Source organism: Ranitomeya variabilis, chromosome 2 (assembly GCF_051348905.1).
Source record: "Ranitomeya variabilis isolate aRanVar5 chromosome 2, aRanVar5.hap1, whole genome shotgun sequence".
Lineage (NCBI taxonomy): Eukaryota > Metazoa > Chordata > Amphibia > Anura > Dendrobatidae > Ranitomeya > Ranitomeya variabilis.
This window is the reverse complement of record NC_135233.1, coordinates 845,062,576-845,082,071: the sequence shown is the minus strand read 5'-3', so window position 1 is coordinate 845,082,071 and position 19,496 is coordinate 845,062,576. Positions and strand designations below refer to the sequence as shown.

Here is a 19,496-nt window from a genome sequence, read left to right as displayed (position 1 = left end):
CCCATACCGCAACTTTACAAAAAACTTTACAAAAAACGTTCCAGCGTATGACAGTACAGTGATGTCATACGTCGGCGACATGCTCGCTGATGTCAGCTAGCGGCCTGTGATTGGCTGGTGGCTGTTAACTGTTGCTATAAGTGTATCTAGGTTTTTTGGCACCCAGGACAAGAATTCAGTTTGGCACCCCCACCCCCTCAAGCACATATGCGATTTGCACACTTAGACATGTGCCGGCGAGCTGCTCTCCCTAATTCAATGTTCAGTTAAAAACTGAGAGAAGCAGGAAGAGAAGCTCGTTGTTACCCAACAGTATGAAAATCGCATATGAGTGAAGCAGCCATGTGATGACTGCTGGAACCAGCAAGCAGAGCTGAATCCTAACAGTGAGTATATTTCAGGCTGTTAGGATTGGCTTCAGGGCTTCTTTTTATAATTAAAGGGTGCACCCAGGTTTGAGATGAAAATACCCCCCCACACACAGTAAATACCACACACACAGTAAATACCCCCTAACACAAAGTAAATATCCCCCTCATACACACACAATAAATACCCCCCTCACACACATACAAAGTAAATACCCCCCTCATACACACACACACAGTAAATGCCCCATGCACTAAATTCAACACACACAGTAAATGCACCCCCCCAGTAAACATCACCCACATCCAGTAAATACAACACAAACTAAATAGCCCCACACACAGTAAATACACATAAACAGTAAACACACCCCCAGGGAATGAAATACCCCTGCAAGCAGTAAATACCCCCCTCCTATCTTCGGTGTCTTCAGCTCTACTAAGTGGAGCACTTACCACCGATCTGCAGCGCCGGTAAGTGACGTCAGCAGCGTGATCACATGACATGATCACACTGCTGGCATTGCTCTCACCCGGCAGGCAGTGCTTCAATTATACATGAGTCTGTAAGATGCAAGTACAATTGAAGTGTAGCAAAAAACTCGCCACTCAAACTTAGCTTAATAGGTGGTTTAATTGTATCCACGCTTAATAACAGAAACATTTCGGTCCTAATAGCCGGACCTTCATCAGTCACTATGATACAGAAAATAAATAATAAATAATAATAAAAAAGTACATAGTCAAGGCAGTGGATCTTGTGTAAAATAAATAAACAAAAACAAAACCAAGTTATATACAATGCGAGACCAATGTCAGATATGATAGTTTAAAGTCCTTTACAGTAAGTGGCTGAATATCACAAACATTCTAGGTCATAGAATATAACAGGAGGACTACTGTCATGAAAAGTATTTAAAGTAGGTAACCTTGAGAAGAGGCAATAATCGTACCAGCGATAAATTGTGGATGAAAATAGGTGGACCCGTGAAATTGTGGGATCTCAGTAAGGTCTATGGGGAGAGAACATTGGGAACATTTTACATAACATTTGGGATCACATGTATCTGGCGCTCTACGCTGAGCATTTACTTTGGAGTTTCCATCTAAATCTCTGAGTGACATGATTGAGACGAAACCCTCGAGGGATTCATTCACTATAATGAGTTAGCAGAGTTACTCTGGACTCTATGTCCTCTGTTCAGCTGTGTCCTTTTCAGAAGTGCACAAAACTGTGGTCGACAGCACTTTTATACAATCCTGAAAAGACTGACACCGCTGGATCACAGGTCAGACGGCATCCACAGTGCCTCCATCTGCCTAATTATAGGGAATCTTCTGCCCTAGGTTCCCTCTGAATTTCAGAGATTTACACGGAAACCCTAGTTCAAGCGCTCAATGCAGAGCACAGGATAAATGTGTGCTGAGCCTTACTGTGATCTTTTGGAGGTATATTGAAAAAAACAACAGCAAGTGAAGATTTGGTTTTATTTATTTTTTACGCCGTTCCTCATGCGGGATAAGTGATTATGATTAGTCGACTTTATTCTTCGGGTCGGTGCGATTACAGCGATAACAGATTTATATCGGGTTTTTATGTTTGACTGCTGTCACACACTAAAAGATGCTATTATTGCAAAAAGTAGTTTTTGCATCACCTCATTTTGAGGGCTCTAATTTTTCCATATTTTGGCCCACAGGGTCATGTTAGGGCTTGCTTTTTGCAAGACAAGTTGATGTTTTTATAATCATAGAAAAAATGAAGCCACACAGCTATTGAGACAGGAGCGAAAGACTGTCAGTCCGACCACAAAGTGTGTCCACGATGTCTCACTTCACTGCTGGAGGTGCTCGCTAGAAACAAAGTCTGTATCAACATGAAAAAGAAGAAAAAATGCGGCAGCACTCACCAGCATGGTGCAGTAACAATCCTTTATTGCAGACGAAAACTTCACAGCGACATTTTCAAGGCATCGGGGGATGTGCCAGGGAGGTGAGCAGGGAACGACGACGGTAACCGTTTCGCGCTAATCCAGCGCTTCTACGGGTCTATTGCGCTGGGAAGTGACGCCAGTAGAAATAGGTTGGTCTGTGATGACCCATCCCACTCCCACTGCACGCCCACATCCCAGCGCATAAGGTACAACAAGTGCAAGACATAAAAATAACCAAAGTTAAACTTTAAAAACAAAAAAGAAAGCCCTAGAATACAACTGATAATACATAGCGATAACTATACAAAAAAACTAGTTTATCGTTTTACAACCCTAGAATCACATGACAGGCAAAAGATCACCTTAGCATTAAGAGTCTGCTCTGATAGAAGCTACTCCTTACAAACAACAAGAATTAAAGAAAATACAGCTAATGACTACTAATACCTTGAAGATAGACTCTAGTTTTATTATAAAAAAACGGACATATCTGTCCTATCGTTGAAGCCGGAAGGTCCTGCGGCTTTTGTCCGCAGGATCCACCGCGCTTCTTGTCTAAGCAGGAACCTATGTAAATCGCCTCCTCGTGCAGGTAATGTAACCTTTTCAATTCCTGCAAACGTGAGGACTTCAGACCTACCATCATGGGTATCTTTAATATGCTTAATTAGTCTGGGTACCCCTTTACCTGTATGAATAGATCTGAGATGTTCTCTGAAACGTATAAACAGTTGGCGTTTGGTTTTGCCCACATAGAATTTTTTGCAGGGACAAAACATAACGTAAACAACATAGTCCGTCCTACAGGAGATAAATTGTTGCACCGTATGTTTTACAGGACCGATATTCAAAGTTTGTCCAGTAATATGACTATTGCAAAAATTGCAGTGGTCGCAACGAAAATTACCCTTAAGAGGCGACTGCTCCAACCAACTGACCTGAGGGCTCAATGTTTGGTTGTGAACTAAAACATCTCTGATGCGAGTACTCCTTTTGTTTGAAATTAAAGGGCCACCGGATGCTCTACTTAATAGATCCTTGTCCTGTTCCAGGACATGCCAATGCCTTCTGATAGACGCTCTAATTGCCTGATCTAATGGTCCGTATCGAAAGCAAAAGTTGAAACGCGGTTCTTTTGACTGATTATTCACAGTGCTCTGTTCTTGAGAATATTCGTTCACACGATTCATTGCAGTTTGTAAAAGTGTATTGGGGTAACCCCTTTCACGTAATCTCTGGCATAATTCTCCCGACTGTTGTATAAACCCCTTTTGGGTACTATTGACTCTCCGTGTGCGCAATAGTTGACCATAAGGTAGTGCGCGTTTTGTGTGTACGGGGTGGAAACTGTTAAAATGCAAAATTGCGTTAGTAGCAGTGGGTTTGCGGTAAATGGATGTACAAATGTCACCGTTCTGAATGGTGACCAGTACATCCAAAAACTCCAACCTGTCTCGTCCGAAGACAGAGGTGAAGCGCATACCCATGTTATTAATGGTATTCAGATAATCCACAAATGAACCAAATTCCTCCTCGGTTCCATCCCACACCAGGAAGACATCATCCACATATCTAAGAAATAATCTGATGTACTTGAGGAAGGGGTTCTTTTCAGAATATACAAAATCTTCCTCAAAAACTGCTAAGTATAGGTTAGCGAAAGTACATGCGACCGGGGTCCCCATGGCGGTCCCAGTGGTCTGCAGATACCAGCTACCCGCAAAAGTAAAAGCGTTATGGGTGAGTATAAAACTCAACCCACCGCACACAAAATCGATGAAGGTCTGACTCCTATCAGTAGTGTAGAGAACACGTCTGATAGTGTCGACCCCTAATCGTTGCGGGATGCTGGTATAGAGATTCACCACATCAATGGACGCCAGGGAGAACCCCGGCCGCCAATGAAACCCATGTATGTGATTCAGGAATGAATTAGTGTCCCTGGTGTAGGACGGAACAGAATTGAGGAGGGGGTGTAGTAGCCATTCCAGATATTGAGACGGGTTCAGTCAAAGACCCTATCCCTGACACAATTGGTCTCCCAGGGGGTTGGGTAATTGATTTGTGTACCTTCGGGAGATAGTACCAATACGGTTTAGTAGGGAATTGTGGAAAAAGTTTCTCAGCTTTTTTCTGGGTAATAGTCTGCTGTTCAACTGCCACCCTAAGAAAAGATTGTAACTCCCCTTTGAATTTTTTCGTGGGGTCCCCAGGCAATCTACAATATGTATCGACGTCTGAGAGTTGCCGTACCGCTTCAGACAGGTATGCTTCCTTTGGCAATAAGACGATCCTTCCCCCTTTGTCGGCTGGCCGTATGATTACGTCAGACCAGCCTGCCATTTCTTTTAAAGCCATCTTTTCGGAAAACCCCAAATTATCTGGTGCATTTTTGTATATTAGGGCTTCTATATCTTTGAGGACTAGTGTCTCAAATAGATCGGCCACATTCCCTGGAGAAGTTTGTGGCACAAAAGTAGAAGGAACGCCACCGACAAAGGGGGCAGGATCGTCAGATAAACCTGCATTCTGCAATGCAACAGATTCATTGATACTCAGCAATAGAGCAGCATCATCATTGAAATTGGCTAGTGCTTCTTCAGTGGTTCCTGCAAAAAAACCTAATGGTCCTATTGTACAAGGACGTTCTCCTTCCCGTACGGTTGTATGAGTGGAACCAGATGAAAAAGCCTTATGAAGATGGATTTTTCTTATAGCTTTAAATAAATCTATCTGGAACTCTACAAAATCAAATCTATCTGGGATGCAATAATTTAAACCTTTGGCAAGTAGAGAATATTGTGCAGGTTCTAGTACTCGGTCTGTGAGATTTATAACACAGTCCTCAAGTGATGAAGGGATCAATGTCCCTGTCGCCAGGAGACATTCTTCCTTTTGTGTCTCCACCCAGGAACATAACCTTTGCTTCCTCTTCCCCCGGCGGGTTCTTCTTCTAAAGGGAGTACCGCAGTAGTTAAATTCTCAGAGGTTGAGCCTGCTGTGTGTTCCAAGCTCGTAGCCCCTCCTTCGCTTAGACTTGAGTCTGATTCTGTTGTTAAATAGTCTCTACGGCGGGATTGATTGTGTTTTTTCCATTTACGTTTTTTAATGCCTGACTGACTCATAAAAGAGGAAGGAGGCCGATATTCCTTTTGTGATTTCTGCCACGAAAAAATCTGTCCGGAGTCATAGTCATTTTTATCCCAAAGGAACTTGTCTCTTTTTCTTTGTTTAGTCTCAGCCTGAATCGGGATTAATTTACCATCTAGTTTTTTAGAAAAAGATGTCCATTGGCTCTCCGTGAGCCTACTTTTAAGTTCAGATTGAGTTTTAGTAATTTCCACATTTAATGTCTCATAATTCTGTGTGTTGGATTTCAAAACTAAAGAGAGCAGCTCCTGGGAACTTTTTAACATGATTCGTTCCCATTCTGATTTAAAAGTGGCGTCATGGTTAAAATGGGAAATTTCTTTCCAGACTCGAAGTCCTCTAGGGACCGGGCCATTGCCCACATAAGATTGTAGGGAATTGTTGGTCCAGAAGAGACGGATCTCTCGTTCAGATAAATTAATCAATTTGTATTCTAGGGCTTTGGTACTTAGCATATGTACCTGGTCCGCCTGCTCACACTCATTAAAATAATTGGCTGCATCCTCCCGGCCAGCTTGCAATCCTGCACCAACTGAAGGGACTTCGGAATCCATAATACGGCAATCACCGTTACAATGGGTAAAATTGTCACACAGTTACTCAAATTATAAGCGTGCTGGCCCAAAGAATACTGCAAAAATGAAGAAAAAATGAAGAAAAAATGAAGCCGCACAGCTATTGAGACAGGAGCAAAAGACTGTCAGTCCGACCACAAAGTGTGTCCACGATGTCTCACTTCACTGCTGGAGGTGCTCGCTAGAAACAAAGTCTGTATCAACATGAAAAAGAAGAAAAAATGCGGCAGCACTCACCAGCATGGTGCAGTAACAATCCTTTATTGCAGACGAAAACTTCACAGCGACATTTTCAAGGCATCGGGGGATGTGCCAGGGAGGTGAGCAGGGAACGACGACGGTAACCGTTTCGCGCTAATCCAGCGCTTCTACGGGTCTATTGCGCTGGGAAGTGACGCCAGTAGAAATAGGTTGGTCTGTGATGACCCATCCCACTCCCACTGCACGCCCACATCCCAGCGCATAAGGTACAACAAGTGCAAGACATAAAAATAACCAAAGTTAAACTTTAAAAACAAAAAAGAAAGCCCTAGAATACAACTAATAATACATAGCAATAACTATACAAAAAAACTAGTTTATCGTTTTACAACCCTAGAATCACATGACAGGCAAAAGATCACCTTAGGGAGTTACAATCTTTTCTTAGGGTGGCAGTTGAACAGCAGACTATTACCCAGAAAAAAGCTGAGAAACTTTTTCCACAATTCCCTACTAAACCGTATTGGTACTATCTCCCGAAGGTACACAAATCAATTACCCAACCCCCCGGGAGACCAATTGTGTCAGGGATAGGGTCTTTGACTGAACCCCTGTCTCAATATCTGGAATGGCTACTACACCCCCTCCTCAATTCTGTTCCGTCCTACACCTGGGACACTAATTCATTCCTGAATCACATACATGGGTTTCATTGGCGGCCGGGGTTCTCCCTGGCGTCCATTGATGTGGTGAATCTCTATACCAGCATCCCGCAACGATTAGGGGTCGACACTATCAGACGTGTTCTCTAAACTACTGATAGGAGTCAGACCTTCATCGATTTTGTGTGCGGTGGGTTGAGTTTTATATTCACCCATAACGCTTTTACTTTTGCGGGTAGCTGGTATCTGCAGACCACTGGGACCGCCATGGGGACCCCGGTCGCATGTACTTTCGCTAACCTATACTTAGCAGTTTTTGAGGAAGATTTTGTATATTCTGAAAAGAACCCCTTCCTCAAGTACATCAGATTATTTCTTAGATATGTGGATGATGTCTTCCTGGTGTGGGACGGAACCGAGGAGGAATTTGGTTCATTTGTGGATTATCTGAATACCATTAATAACATGGGTATGCGCTTCACCTCTGTCTTCGGATGAGACAGGTTGGAGTTTTTGGATGTACTGGTCACCATTCAGAACGGTGACATTTGTACATCCATTTACCGCAAACCCACTGCTACTAACGCAATTTTGCATTTTAACAGTTTCCACCCCGTACACACAAAACGCGCACTACCTTATGGTCAACTATTGCGCACACGGAGAGTCAATAGTACCCAAAAGGGGTTTATACAACAGTCGGGAGAATTATGCCAGAGATTACGTGAAAGGGGTTACCCCAATACACTTTTACAAACTGCAATGAATCGTGTGAACGAATATTCTCAAGAACAGAGCACTGTGAATAATCAGTCAAAAGAACCGCGTTTCAACTTTTGCTTTCGATACGGACCATTAGATCAGACAATTAGAGCGTCTATCAGAAGGCATTGGCATGTCCTGGAACGGGACAAGGATCTATTAAGTAGAGCATCCGGTGGCCCTTTAATTTCAAACAAAAGGAGTACTCGCATCAGAGATGTTTTAGTTCACAACCAAACATTGAGCCCTCAGGTCAGTTGGTTGGAGCAGTCGCCTCTTAAGGGTAATTTTCGTTGCGGCCACTGCAATTTTTGCAATAGTCATATTACTGGACAAACTTTGAATATCGGTCCTGTAAAACATACGGTGCAACAATTTATCTCCTGTAGGACGGACTATGTTGTTTACGTTATGTTTTGTCCCTGCAAAAAATTCTATGTGGGCAAAACCAAACGCCAACTGTTTATACCTTTCAGAGAACATCTCAGATCTATTCATACAGGTAAAGGGGTACCCAGACTAATTAAGCATATTAAAGATACCCATGATGGTAGGTCTGGAGTCCTCACGTTTGCAGGAATTGAAAAGGTTACATTACCTGCACGAGGAGGCGATTTACATAGGTTCCTGCTTAGACAAGAAGCGCGGTGGATCCTGCGGACAAAAGCCGCAGGACCTTCCGGCTTCAACGATAGGACAGATATGTCCGTTTTTTTATAATAAAACTAGAGTCTATCTTCAAGGTATTAGTAGTCATTAGCTGTATTTTCCTTAATTCTTGTTGTTTGTAAGGAGTAGCTTCTATCAGAGCAGACTCTTAATGCTAAGGTGATCTTTTGCCTGTCATGTGATTCTAGGGTTGTAAAACGATAAACTAGTTTTTTTGTATAGTTATCGCTATGTATTATTAGTTGTATTCTAGGGCTTTCTTTTTTGTTTTTAAAGTTTAACTTTGGTTATTTTTATGTCTTGCACTTGTTGTACCTTATGCGCTGGGATGTGGGCGTGCAGTGGGAGTGGGATGGGTCATCACAGACCAACCTATTTCTACTGGCGTCACTTCCCAGCGCAATAGACCCGTAGAAGCGCTGGATTAGCGCGAAACGGTTACCGTCGTCGTTCCCTGCTCACCTCCCTGGCACATCCCCCGATGCCTTGAAAATGTCGCTGTGAAGTTTTCGTCTGCAATAAAGGATTGTTACTGCACCATGCTGGTGAGTGCTGCCGCATTTTTTCTTCTTTTTCAAGTTGATGTTTTTATTGGTACCATTTTCGGGCACATGACATTATTCGATCGCTTTCTATTCTGATTTTTGGGAGGCAGAATGAATAAAAACCATCAATTCAGGAATTTTTTTTTTGAAGGGGGGGGAGTGGGGTTATGCTATTGTGTGTTGAAATTGATTAATCAGTTTTATTCTTTGGGTCAGTATGATTACAGCGATACCTCATTTGAATTTTTTTGTTTTGGCACTTTTACACAATAACAACTATTTTATAGAAAACATAATTATTTTTGCATCCCTTTATTCTGAGAGCTATAACGTTTTTATTTTTCCACTGATGGAGCTGTATGGCAGCTTGTTTTTTGCGGGACAAGATGATGTTTTCGGTGGTACCATGTTTATTTATATCCATCTTTTTGATTGCGTTTCATTCCAATTTTTGTTCGGCGGTATGATGATAAAGCATTGTTTTTTGCCTTTTTTTATGGTGTGCACTAAACGGGTTAACTAGTTTCGGTTGTTGCGGAAACGGCAAAACCAAATGTGTGCATTTATTGTTTATATTTTTTCATACAAATATTTATTTATAGGTACAAGATCTTTTATTTTTTATTATTAGTTTTTATATTTAAAAAAATATTTTTACAATTATTTAAAACATTTTTTTAACTTTCTTTTAGCTTTTCTTTACTTTGTCTCAATATGTGACTATCATTTTTTGCAGGCTGATTGCTTGTACAGCATGGGGATCCAGCAGCATCCCCATGCTGTAGAAACTGTCAGCTCTGCACTGCCAGAGAAAGTTGCTGATCATGCATTGCGCATGATCAGCAACTTTCCTAGCTCTGGTGACCCAGATGTCGTCATGATGACATCAGGTCACCATGGCAACGATCAGGATCCCACGTCACGCCGCAGGGCCTCCGATCCAAAGGCAGAGGGACTGTCAGCTCTCTACCAGCTCACAGAATTCTGCGATCGATTTAGTTCACAGCATTTAGGGGGTTAAAGTACCGGGAGCAGTGCGTGACCATTACTGGCACTTAGTGCCTGGTGTCAGTTGTCAGAATCAGCTGACATCTGATGGCTATCGCCCGTGCACAGCCCGTGTGTGCGGGCGATCGCCATGCAGTAATAATACGTCCCTGGTCAAATAGGCCCAGGGCACCGAAACATATTATTATGACAAATGTCAAAAAGGGGTTAATCATGTTCACAGTTTGTTTTTATTTTAAGCTACTGAATTATTCACTTGTTGTGAACATTGAACTTATACACTGTATGTACTAACATCTAAAGGGATTGTCCAGTGAAAATAAGTTATCACTTATCCATGAGATAGTTTACAACTTATGCATTGGTTGGGTCAAACCATTTGGCAGAAGAGAGCATTTTTGATCCCCGTTTGAATGTAGCGGCAGTGTGCATGCCAGACCATCGCTCCAGTCATTCATTCTCTAAGGGCTGGTGGAAAAAGTCAAATGCAGCACTCAGCCGCCCAATAGGGAATGAATGGAGTTATTAGGAGCATGCGCACTGCTGCTGCATTCTAATAGAGAAAAAGGGTCCCACTCTGCCAATTAATGATGGTTCGAGCAGTCAGACCCCCATCGATCTATAAGTTATCACCTATCACGTGAAAAGCTGATAACTTATCTTTACAAGACAACCCCTTTAACAATCCAGAGGATTCAGAAATTAGTACCGTACTTAATATCTTCAGGACTAACATGCCACGGCATATGTACATTTATGATTACTCTGTACATATATATGATTGTTCTGTTCAATTAATACCTGACTGACTGTTTTCATACACTGTGTTTTTGTCCCTACAGTCATCCTTGTGGTGGTATTTGGAATTTGCTGGGCGCCTTTCCACACCGAACGACTGATGTGGAGCTTCATTCATGATTGGTCAGATGAAATGCACCAGATGTTCATCTTTGCCCATGTCATCTCCGGAGTCTTATTTTATCTCAGTTCGGCTGTTAACCCAATATTATATAATCTACTTTCCACTCGTTTCCGGGAGATGTTCAAGGAAGTCATGTGTCATGGCAGAAAAAAGAGGCTAGGCTCTCGAAGATCATCACCTAGTGTTACAAGGGTCACCACACGAAGCACAGTTTGTGAGCACGTTCCAGGAAATGGTCTCCCTTTGTCTGAAGTTGACGAATTTGATGTATATGTGGAGTGTGAAAATGTGGTAAAAAATCAGTCATCTTTCTCATAAACAATTTCTACAGTGGTCAGTGAGTCTTCATACAGCTTATACACGAATGTCTTTCCAAGGCAAGCTATAGCCCAATTGAATTTTCAGAATTTCAAATATAAAGTAAACTTTTTCGGTCTGTTCAATACCCAGGTGATAAATGAGTCAAGAAAGCTGCACATTTCCTCAGGCCGAATAAATATTGTCTGTGCGGCAACTGCAGTTAGCAAATAATCCTCCATAGTCCTCTGAGCATCACAAGACAACTTATACCTGATATTCGATGTTATAGCAGTAGGTGGAAAAGAAATGCAGAATTTACTACCTATTCTTCTTGCTGCCTTCCCTTCAGTCCTGCGCTCCTTCTCACTATAAGATGACAGTAGCAGTAGAGAAGGCCGGGCTACACATTCCACAAGCAGAATCCAGAGGAGTTACTAATCTGCTCACTGCAGTCTCTCAGGCAGATAATAACTTTCGAGGGGCCTTTGCTGACAAACATATTATCATATGTAAATCTGGAGCCCTCCCTTTATTGCCCTTTATTGCGTACATGGCAGGTTTACCACTCACTAATGTTGCCATGTACCTGTCGGGTCTAAGATAGTATTGATTAAACCTGCAATGAGTTCAACATTATAATTCCCAGAGTGATCTGTACGACTGCACAGAAGTGACTATACAACTTGGCCTGTGTTCTTCCTTCATATTTCAACTTAAATTAGCACTCTCATCAAAATGTTTATCCTCTATGTATATTGAAGTCATCATATTATATAGCATTGTGTACTTACAATTGCTCATTTTGCTTTTCTACACAACTAATTCTTCTCTTTTCCATTACATCTGTGACATCACGTGATTTAAAAGAGACTAGCTGAATCCTTCTAAGCTCTATGTAGGAACATGAAGCCTCTTTTGCATGAGTCATTACTGCAGGGGGAAGGAGTGGAGCAGCTGGGTCAGAACTTGAAGCGGGGGATGACTCACGCTAAGAAAAGACTTATTGTTTCTACATAGAGCAGAGAAATTAGAAGAATTAGCTGGGTAGAAAGGCTAAATGAGCAATTGTAAGTACACAGCGCAATATAATATGATGATTGCAATATTTCATATGATTCATTATCACTGTAAAAAACAGCTAGTTGCTTATTTTTACATTGAATGTAAGGGATACAGCAATTGAAAACCTACAACAGAGAAGCTGTCAACAGTTTTTGGCATCTAATCTGAGCGCAGCATAATGTAGAGACAGAAACCCTGATTCCAGTGATGTGTCACTTGCTGGGCTGATTGCTGTAGTTTTGATAAAATTACTGTTTTATCAGCTTCATATTATCACTAGAACACTTGCAAACCTTCTGCCCTGTAGTCTGTAGCATCTGCTGGCACCTCCACATGGTTCCCCTCCTCCCACCATGCAGGGACGCCGGCTTACTCATCGCCCCAGCCGCAGCAGCTTCCCAGAAGCCGTCTTCTCCTTGTGCAAAGCACTGTGGTCTGGCGTCATGCCTAGTACATGTGTGCGCTCACTCCCCTGCTCTTAAAGGGGCAGCGCACACACAGCTGTCAGCTGGGAGGCATTTAGTTAAAGTATTTCCTGCAAGTTGTCCCCCAGCTAATAACTGGAAGGCATCTTGTATAAAAGACACACTCCCCAATAGGGAGGTGTCTGAACAACCCCTATAGTATAGTCTTAGTGGTGTTGGTCTGTGCAACTATATGTTGCCAGGTCCCCCTTCCTAAATTTGTTAACTGTCTTCTTGTATCCTGTGTTCCCGTTAGCCCAGTATAGTTTGTCTGTGTTCCTATGTTTGCTTGGGTGGCATACAAATCCTGAAACCGCATCTGCGGCATCTATACCCAAGCTCTTGGTCCCAGTGCGGCCAGTCATGTGTCCGTTGTCCCTGGTCCTATTGCGGCCAGCTCCAGAACTGTATCCTGATATCTACGAGCGTGAATAAGATCCTATCTTCAACAACCAAGATTTCCGTTAGTCTCCATATCCTGTTAGCCAGTGACCTCGGACATGTCTCCCCGAGTCTAGCGAAGTCGACCCCTGGGATCAGCAGCTGTAGTATCAGCGTCTGCCTAGGAGTGGTACCTGGCAGCTACCTGCAGCCCAATCTGTCTCCACCATCAGGAGCTCCTGCAAACACCAGGAAATCACTTAGCTACGCCTTGTCCTAGGCATGTCCGGCCCTGTGACACAGTGGGTCCACAAACCACATGCGACAACTGCGGGTGTGACTGTTATCTCAGGCCATGGTCTCCACTGAGCCCCATAGTCATTCGCTCTGGGATATCTATCAGTCATTGTTTGACCAGCATGAGCAGCAGGAATAAATAGTTTATCTTCCACACACTCTGAATATCCTATCGGAAGCCCTGACTTTTGCTACATCAGCCAAACTTGCAGATTCTTCGGCTGTACCTACTCTACCTGTGACTTGCGCACCTTTGATGGAATCCATCCTGTCTAATCTGCCATGGTACAATGGGGATTGAAAGCCATGCCGTGGGTTCCAGTACTAGTGGATGCAGCATGCAGAAGTATGAAATTTTGGTCATAGCAGGAGATACCCTAGCATGGTTCAACCACTTGTGGGAGAGAAGGGACCCAGTCACCTCTGACTTACAGGCCTTCCTGGTAACCTTCAGAGGGGACTTCGAGAAGCCAAGTCATGAATCTTCTGCTACATCTTCCCCTTCCAGCTTTCAGGAGAGGAATAAAGTGACAAATGTGAGGAAACCGTTGTGTCTAGCTCCGTCCTTCCAAAAAACGCTTGTTCCCCAGCTTTCTGGGATGACAGTCTGCTCTGAACCTATGCAAGTCGACCGGGTTTGGCTGTTTGTGTGACAGTCTGAACATACCAAGGGATTAAGCGATTGCAGCGGTAGTATTGAGCATGTCACCTATCTTTGTCCTGAGAACCCTGATGATCTCCAAAGCCTTGGATCCGTAGGAGGGGATATTCTTGGTGAGAGTATTCCCTCTCCTCTTTGACTGTAGTTATGGACAGTTATGTCATTACTGGTCTGCTAGTCATCAAATCATTGTGTGCTGACTAGTGTTGAGCGATACCTTCTGATATCGGAAAGTATCGGTATCGGAAAGTATCGGCCGATACCGTCAAAGTATCGGATCTAATCCGATACCGATACCCGATCCCAATGCAAGTCAATGGGACGAAAATATCGGAATTAAAATAAACCCTTTCTTTCCTTGTAGTTTAATTCTACATGAAGGAAAACAACTAAGAATAATGTAGGATGTATTGGGGGACGTGGCGGAGACATTAAAGGCACAGAGGTTTAGCCCAATCTAATAGAATAGCAGGATTTTGTTTTGTTTTTTATGACGTTCGGCGTTAGAAAGATTTTGACTATGTTAATTTTTTTTTTATTTTGTCAGATATTGATGTTTCACTACTTCCACGCCCTTCACCTTCTTTTTTACTTCTCCCACACTTTCTTCTTCATTATCCTCATCATCAGCTTCTTTGACATCAACTTCTTCACCTTATTCATCTTCTTCTTCATCTTCTACCTATTATTTTTTTTGTTACATTGTTCATATTCTTTTTATTTTACTATTATCTTCATCATATTCTACTTCTTCATCATATTCTTATTTGTGACAGGCATTCCCGTAGTTGTTATCTATAAAAGTTTGAAGATTACACCTTCCGTTCTGCCTGTCACAAAACAGTTACATTTGTCCGCGTTCAGTTTGGCCTGCAGCATCAGGCTTTATCCAGGGGCACCACGAGGAGGAACGGACTCACCCCCATACACTGCTTAGTCTTCTTCTGCTTATAATTTAGATAATATATTTTGCTCTGATATTTAGTGTTATGCTTAATGTTCTTCTGCTCTTTGTTCTGCAGCCTCTTGTTCTTCTGCTTCTCGGTCTTCCAGGTCTTCGTCGTCTCCAGGGTCGTCGTCTCCGGGGTCGTCGTCATCGGGGTGGTCTTCAGGGTCATCGTCTCCAGGGTCGTCGTCATCACGGTGGTTGTCGTCTCTGGTGTCGTCGTCATCTTAGGGGTGGTCTTCCGGGTCATCGTGTTTAGTCTCTTGAACTTGGAAATGTAGCAGAAGGTACAAGAAGGCTGAGAAAATGCCGAGAAACAGCTGATGGAACTGGAACTCGGATGGCTACCCGAAGGTCCAAGAGCCAATGGAACTACCGAGGACCAGCTGACGTTACTGGAACCCGGTTACTAAGCAGGAGGTACCCGTGCCTGAAAGCACTACCAAGGACCACCTGACGTTGGTGGAACTCGGATACCCAGAGGGAGGCACCTAAGCCAAAGGCTCTGCCCGGAACCAGCTGACGGTACTGGAACCAGGATGGGGAGCAGAAGGTACAAGAGCAAAAGACACTGCCGAGAACCAGCTGATGGTACTGGAACCCGGATGGGTAGCCGAAGGTCCAAGAGCCAATGGAACGACCGAGGACCAGCTGACGTTACTGGAACCCGGTTACTAAGCAGGAGGTACCCGTGCCTGAAAGCACTACCAAGGACCACCTGACGTTGGTGGAACTCGGATACCCAGAGGGAGGCACCTAAGCCAAAGGCTCTGCCTGGAACCAGCTGACGGTACTGGAACCAGGATGGGGAGCAGAAGGTACAAGAGCAAAAGACACTGCCGAGAACCAGCTGACGGTACTGGAACCCGGATGGGTAGCCGAAGGTCCAAGAGCCAATGGAACGACCGAGGACCAGCTGACGTTACTGGAACCCGGTTACTAAGCAGGAGGTACCCGTGCCTGAAAGCACTACCAAGGACCACCTGACGTTGGTGGAACTCGGATACCCAGAGGGAGGCACCTAAGCCAAAGGCTCTGCCCGGAACCAGCTGACGGTGCTGGAACCAGGATGGGGACCTATTCAAGCTTGTCTTCCTAGAGCCCCAACTAGCAGTGTTGGAGCAAAGGGTCAGCAGGAGGAGGAGAGGGAGCAGAGTGTAGGCCGAAGCCTGCAGTGGCGGCAGCTTTGGGTCTGTTGTGTCTGCGTGGCAGTTGCAGGACACGTTGCCGGCTGCACAGCAGGGGAACAGCTGGCGGTGCTGAACCCCACTGACACATTGGCTGGTGTTTTTCTCTGTGCAGCTAGCAGTACCGGGCCCCAACTGGCGGTGTTGGAGCCCGGGCTCTGCAGGGGGAGCAGAGTGTAGGCCAAAGCCTAATTGAACCAATTTCAAAGGTAACCTTTAACCCCCCCTCAGGGGTTACAAAGTAGAAGAGCCACAGCTTATGCAGCAGTAGTGCTGCACAAGTCAAAGGTTGCTCTTTTAATTTTTCTCCTTGCACACGCTGAATGAAACACGTATAACATTTAGCCCTTTACACAGTCAAACTGGGTTGGAGGCGTGAGTTCCCTTCGTAATGAGACGCAGCACAGATGTCAAGAATCCCACCTTGGTGCTGGGTGCAGCCTCCTGAGCGTTGTTATTTGCTGTACAGGAGTCTGCACTGTCGTGTTATCCCCTGGCCTAGCGCTGTTAGCGCTGCCCATCTTCTGACATCATTTAATGTCGGCCGGTGCGGTTCGCGATGACCATGAATCCCAGCCCCGCAGTGTCTTAACATTGTTAAAACACTGCGGGGCTGGGATTCATGGCCTGGCGCAGCACATATGTTCGCCTCTCACACTCGGGTCCTTACACCCGCTTCAGACTGTGCGGCGTCAGCTGATCCCTTATTGCATGCCACGGCCATGAAGACGCACAGTCTGAGGAAGGCGGAAGGAGATGAGGGACAGGCGAACATATGCACTGCTCATGCCCATCAATCACACCCTCGCAGTCAAAATAAATAAGACACCGAGGGGCGTTGTGTCGGGCAGGGCTGCCGCAGAGGCGCAGCCAGCCAAACAATGATGCCAGAAGACGGGCAGCGCTACCAAGGGGGTTGCAGCGTGTCATTACAAAGGAAAGTCACACCTGAGGGACGTTTTAATGGTCGCAGAGGACTCATTTTAGACGTGTTCAGTTCAACATGGGCAAGGAGAATACATTTATGAGCCACCTTGCACACATGCAGCATTAGTGTCGTACAAGGCGGCTGTAAAACGTAAAAACGCCTGGGGGAGGGGGGACAGGTTCCCTTCAATTTCAGTTCTTGTGTCTGCGTGGCTGTTGCAGGACACGTTGCCGGCTACACAGCAGGGGAACAGCTGGCGGTGCTGAACCCCACTGACACATTGGCTGGTGTTTGGCTCTGTGCAGCCAGCACATCTGGGCCCCAACTGGCGGTGTTAGAGCCCAGGGTCAGCAGGAGGAGGAGAGGGATAAGAGTGTAGGCCGAAGCCTGCACTGGAGCAAGTTGAAAGGGAAACTTTAACCCCCCCCCCCCCAAGCGTTTGTAGCTGAAAGAGCCATCATGTACAGCACTAATGCTGGAAAAGGTAAACTTAGCTCTTTTAATTATGGTCCTTGCACATGCTGAACCTAACACTTATGAAAAGTGTCCCCTCCTACCGTGATACCGTCCGGTTGGTGGAACTTTCCTTTGTGATGTGACGCAGCACAGCCGTCATTCTTACCCCCTTGGCGCCGTGTGCCGCCTCCTCAGCGTTGTTTGAATCAGTCCCGGAGCCTGCGCTGTTAGGTTAGCCCTTGGCCATGCACACATTTTGCGCTGCCCGTCTTCTGACATCATTTGGTGTCAGACTGGCTGCGCCTGTGCGGCTGCGCTGGCCGAAAGCCCGCCTCGCAGTGTCGTCTAATGTAATCCCACCGCGGGCCTGTGATCCGTGGCCATGCGCAGTGCATATCCTCACCTCTCACTCCCCTCCCTACGGCTTCTTCAGACTGTGCGGTGTCACGGCCGTGGCATGCTATTAGGGACCAGCTGACACCGCACAGTCTGAAGAAGCCGTAGGGAGATGAGTGAGAGGTGGAGGTTCAGATATGCACTGTGCATGTCCATGGATCTCAGGCCCCCAGTGGGATTAAATCAGAAGACACTGCGAGGCGGGCTCTCGGCCAGCGCGGCCGCACAGGCGCAGCCAGTCTGACACCAAATGATGTCAGAAGACGGGCAGCGCAAAATGTGTGCATGGCCAAGGGCTAACCTAACAGCGCAGGCTCTGGGACTGATTCAAACAACGCTGAGGAGGCGGCGCACGGCGCCAAGGGGGTAAGAATGACGGCTGTGCTGCGTCACATCACAAAGGAAAGTTCCACCAACCGGACGGTATCACGGTAGGAGGGGACACTTTTCATAAGTGTTAGGTTCAGCATGTGCAAGGAGCACCACGAAAAGAGGCACTTTTTCCCTTTGCATCATTACTGCTGCACAAGGTGGCTCCTTCAGTAACAAACGCCTGGGGGGGGGGACAGGTTCCCTTAAATTTAACTTGTTGTGCCTGCGTGGCGGTCGCAGTACACGTTGCCGTATACACAGCAGGGGAACAGCTGGCGGTGCTGAACCCCACTAACACATTGGCGAGGTGTTTGGCTCTGTGCGGACAGCACTTCTGGACAACAACTAGCGGTGTTGGAGCCCAGGGACAGGTGGAGGAGGAGGAGGTGGAGGAGGTAGGAGGAGGTAGGAGGGATTGCCACACACACAGCTGGGGAACAGCAGACGTTACTGTACCCCAATAACAGAGGAGGGACTGTTGGGACTGTGCGGACAGCACTTCTGGATGGCAACTAGCGGTGTTGGAGCCCAGGGACAGGTGGAGGAGGAGGAGGTGGAGGAGGTAGGAGGAGGTAGGAGGGATTGCCACACACACAGCTGGGGAACAGCAGACGTTACTGAACCCCAATAACAGAGGAGGGACTGTTGGGACTGTGCGGACAGCACTTCTGGATGGCAAATAGCGGTGTTGGAGCCCAGGGACAGGTGGAGGAGGAGGAGGTGGAGGAGGTAGGAGGGATTGCCACACACACAGCTGGGGAACAGCAGACGTTACTGAACCCCAATAACAGAGGAGGGACTGTTGGGACTGTGCGGACAGCACTTCTGGACGGCAACTAGCGGTGTTGGAGCCCAGGGACAGGTGGAGGAGGAGGAGGTGGAGGAGGTAGGAGGAGGTAGGAGGGATTGCCACACACACAGCTGGGGAACAGCAGACGTTACTGAACCCCAATAACAGAGGAGGGACTGTTGGGACTGTGCGGACAGCACTTCTGGATGGCAACTAGCGGTGTTGGAGCCCAGGGACAGGTGGAGGAGGAGGAGGTGGAGGAGGTAGGAGGGATTGCCACACACACAGCTGGGGAACAGCAGACGTTACTGAACCCCAATAACAGAGGAGGGACTGTTGGGACTGTGCGGACAGCACTTCTGGACGGCAACTAGCGGTGTTGGAGCCCAGGGACAGGTGGAGGAGGAGGAGGTGGAGGAGGTAGGAGGAGGTAGGAGGGATTGCCACACACACAGCTGGG

The 19,496-nt window shown here is 45.8% G+C and overlaps 1 protein-coding gene across 1 annotated transcript in view; it reads left to right on the top strand.

Moving 5' to 3' along the window:
* The window catches only part of NMUR1 (neuromedin U receptor 1), a 202,026-nt gene extending 186,605 nt beyond the window's left edge, over positions 1–15,421 (top strand). The window contains exon 4 of the mRNA XM_077290184.1: positions 10,717–15,421. Within this exon, the coding sequence (XP_077146299.1) occupies positions 10,717–11,114 (398 nt within the window). The 3' untranslated portion in view covers positions 11,115–15,421. The remainder of the gene's footprint in view (positions 1–10,716) is intronic.
* The last annotated feature ends 4,075 nt before the right edge of the window (positions 15,422–19,496 follow it).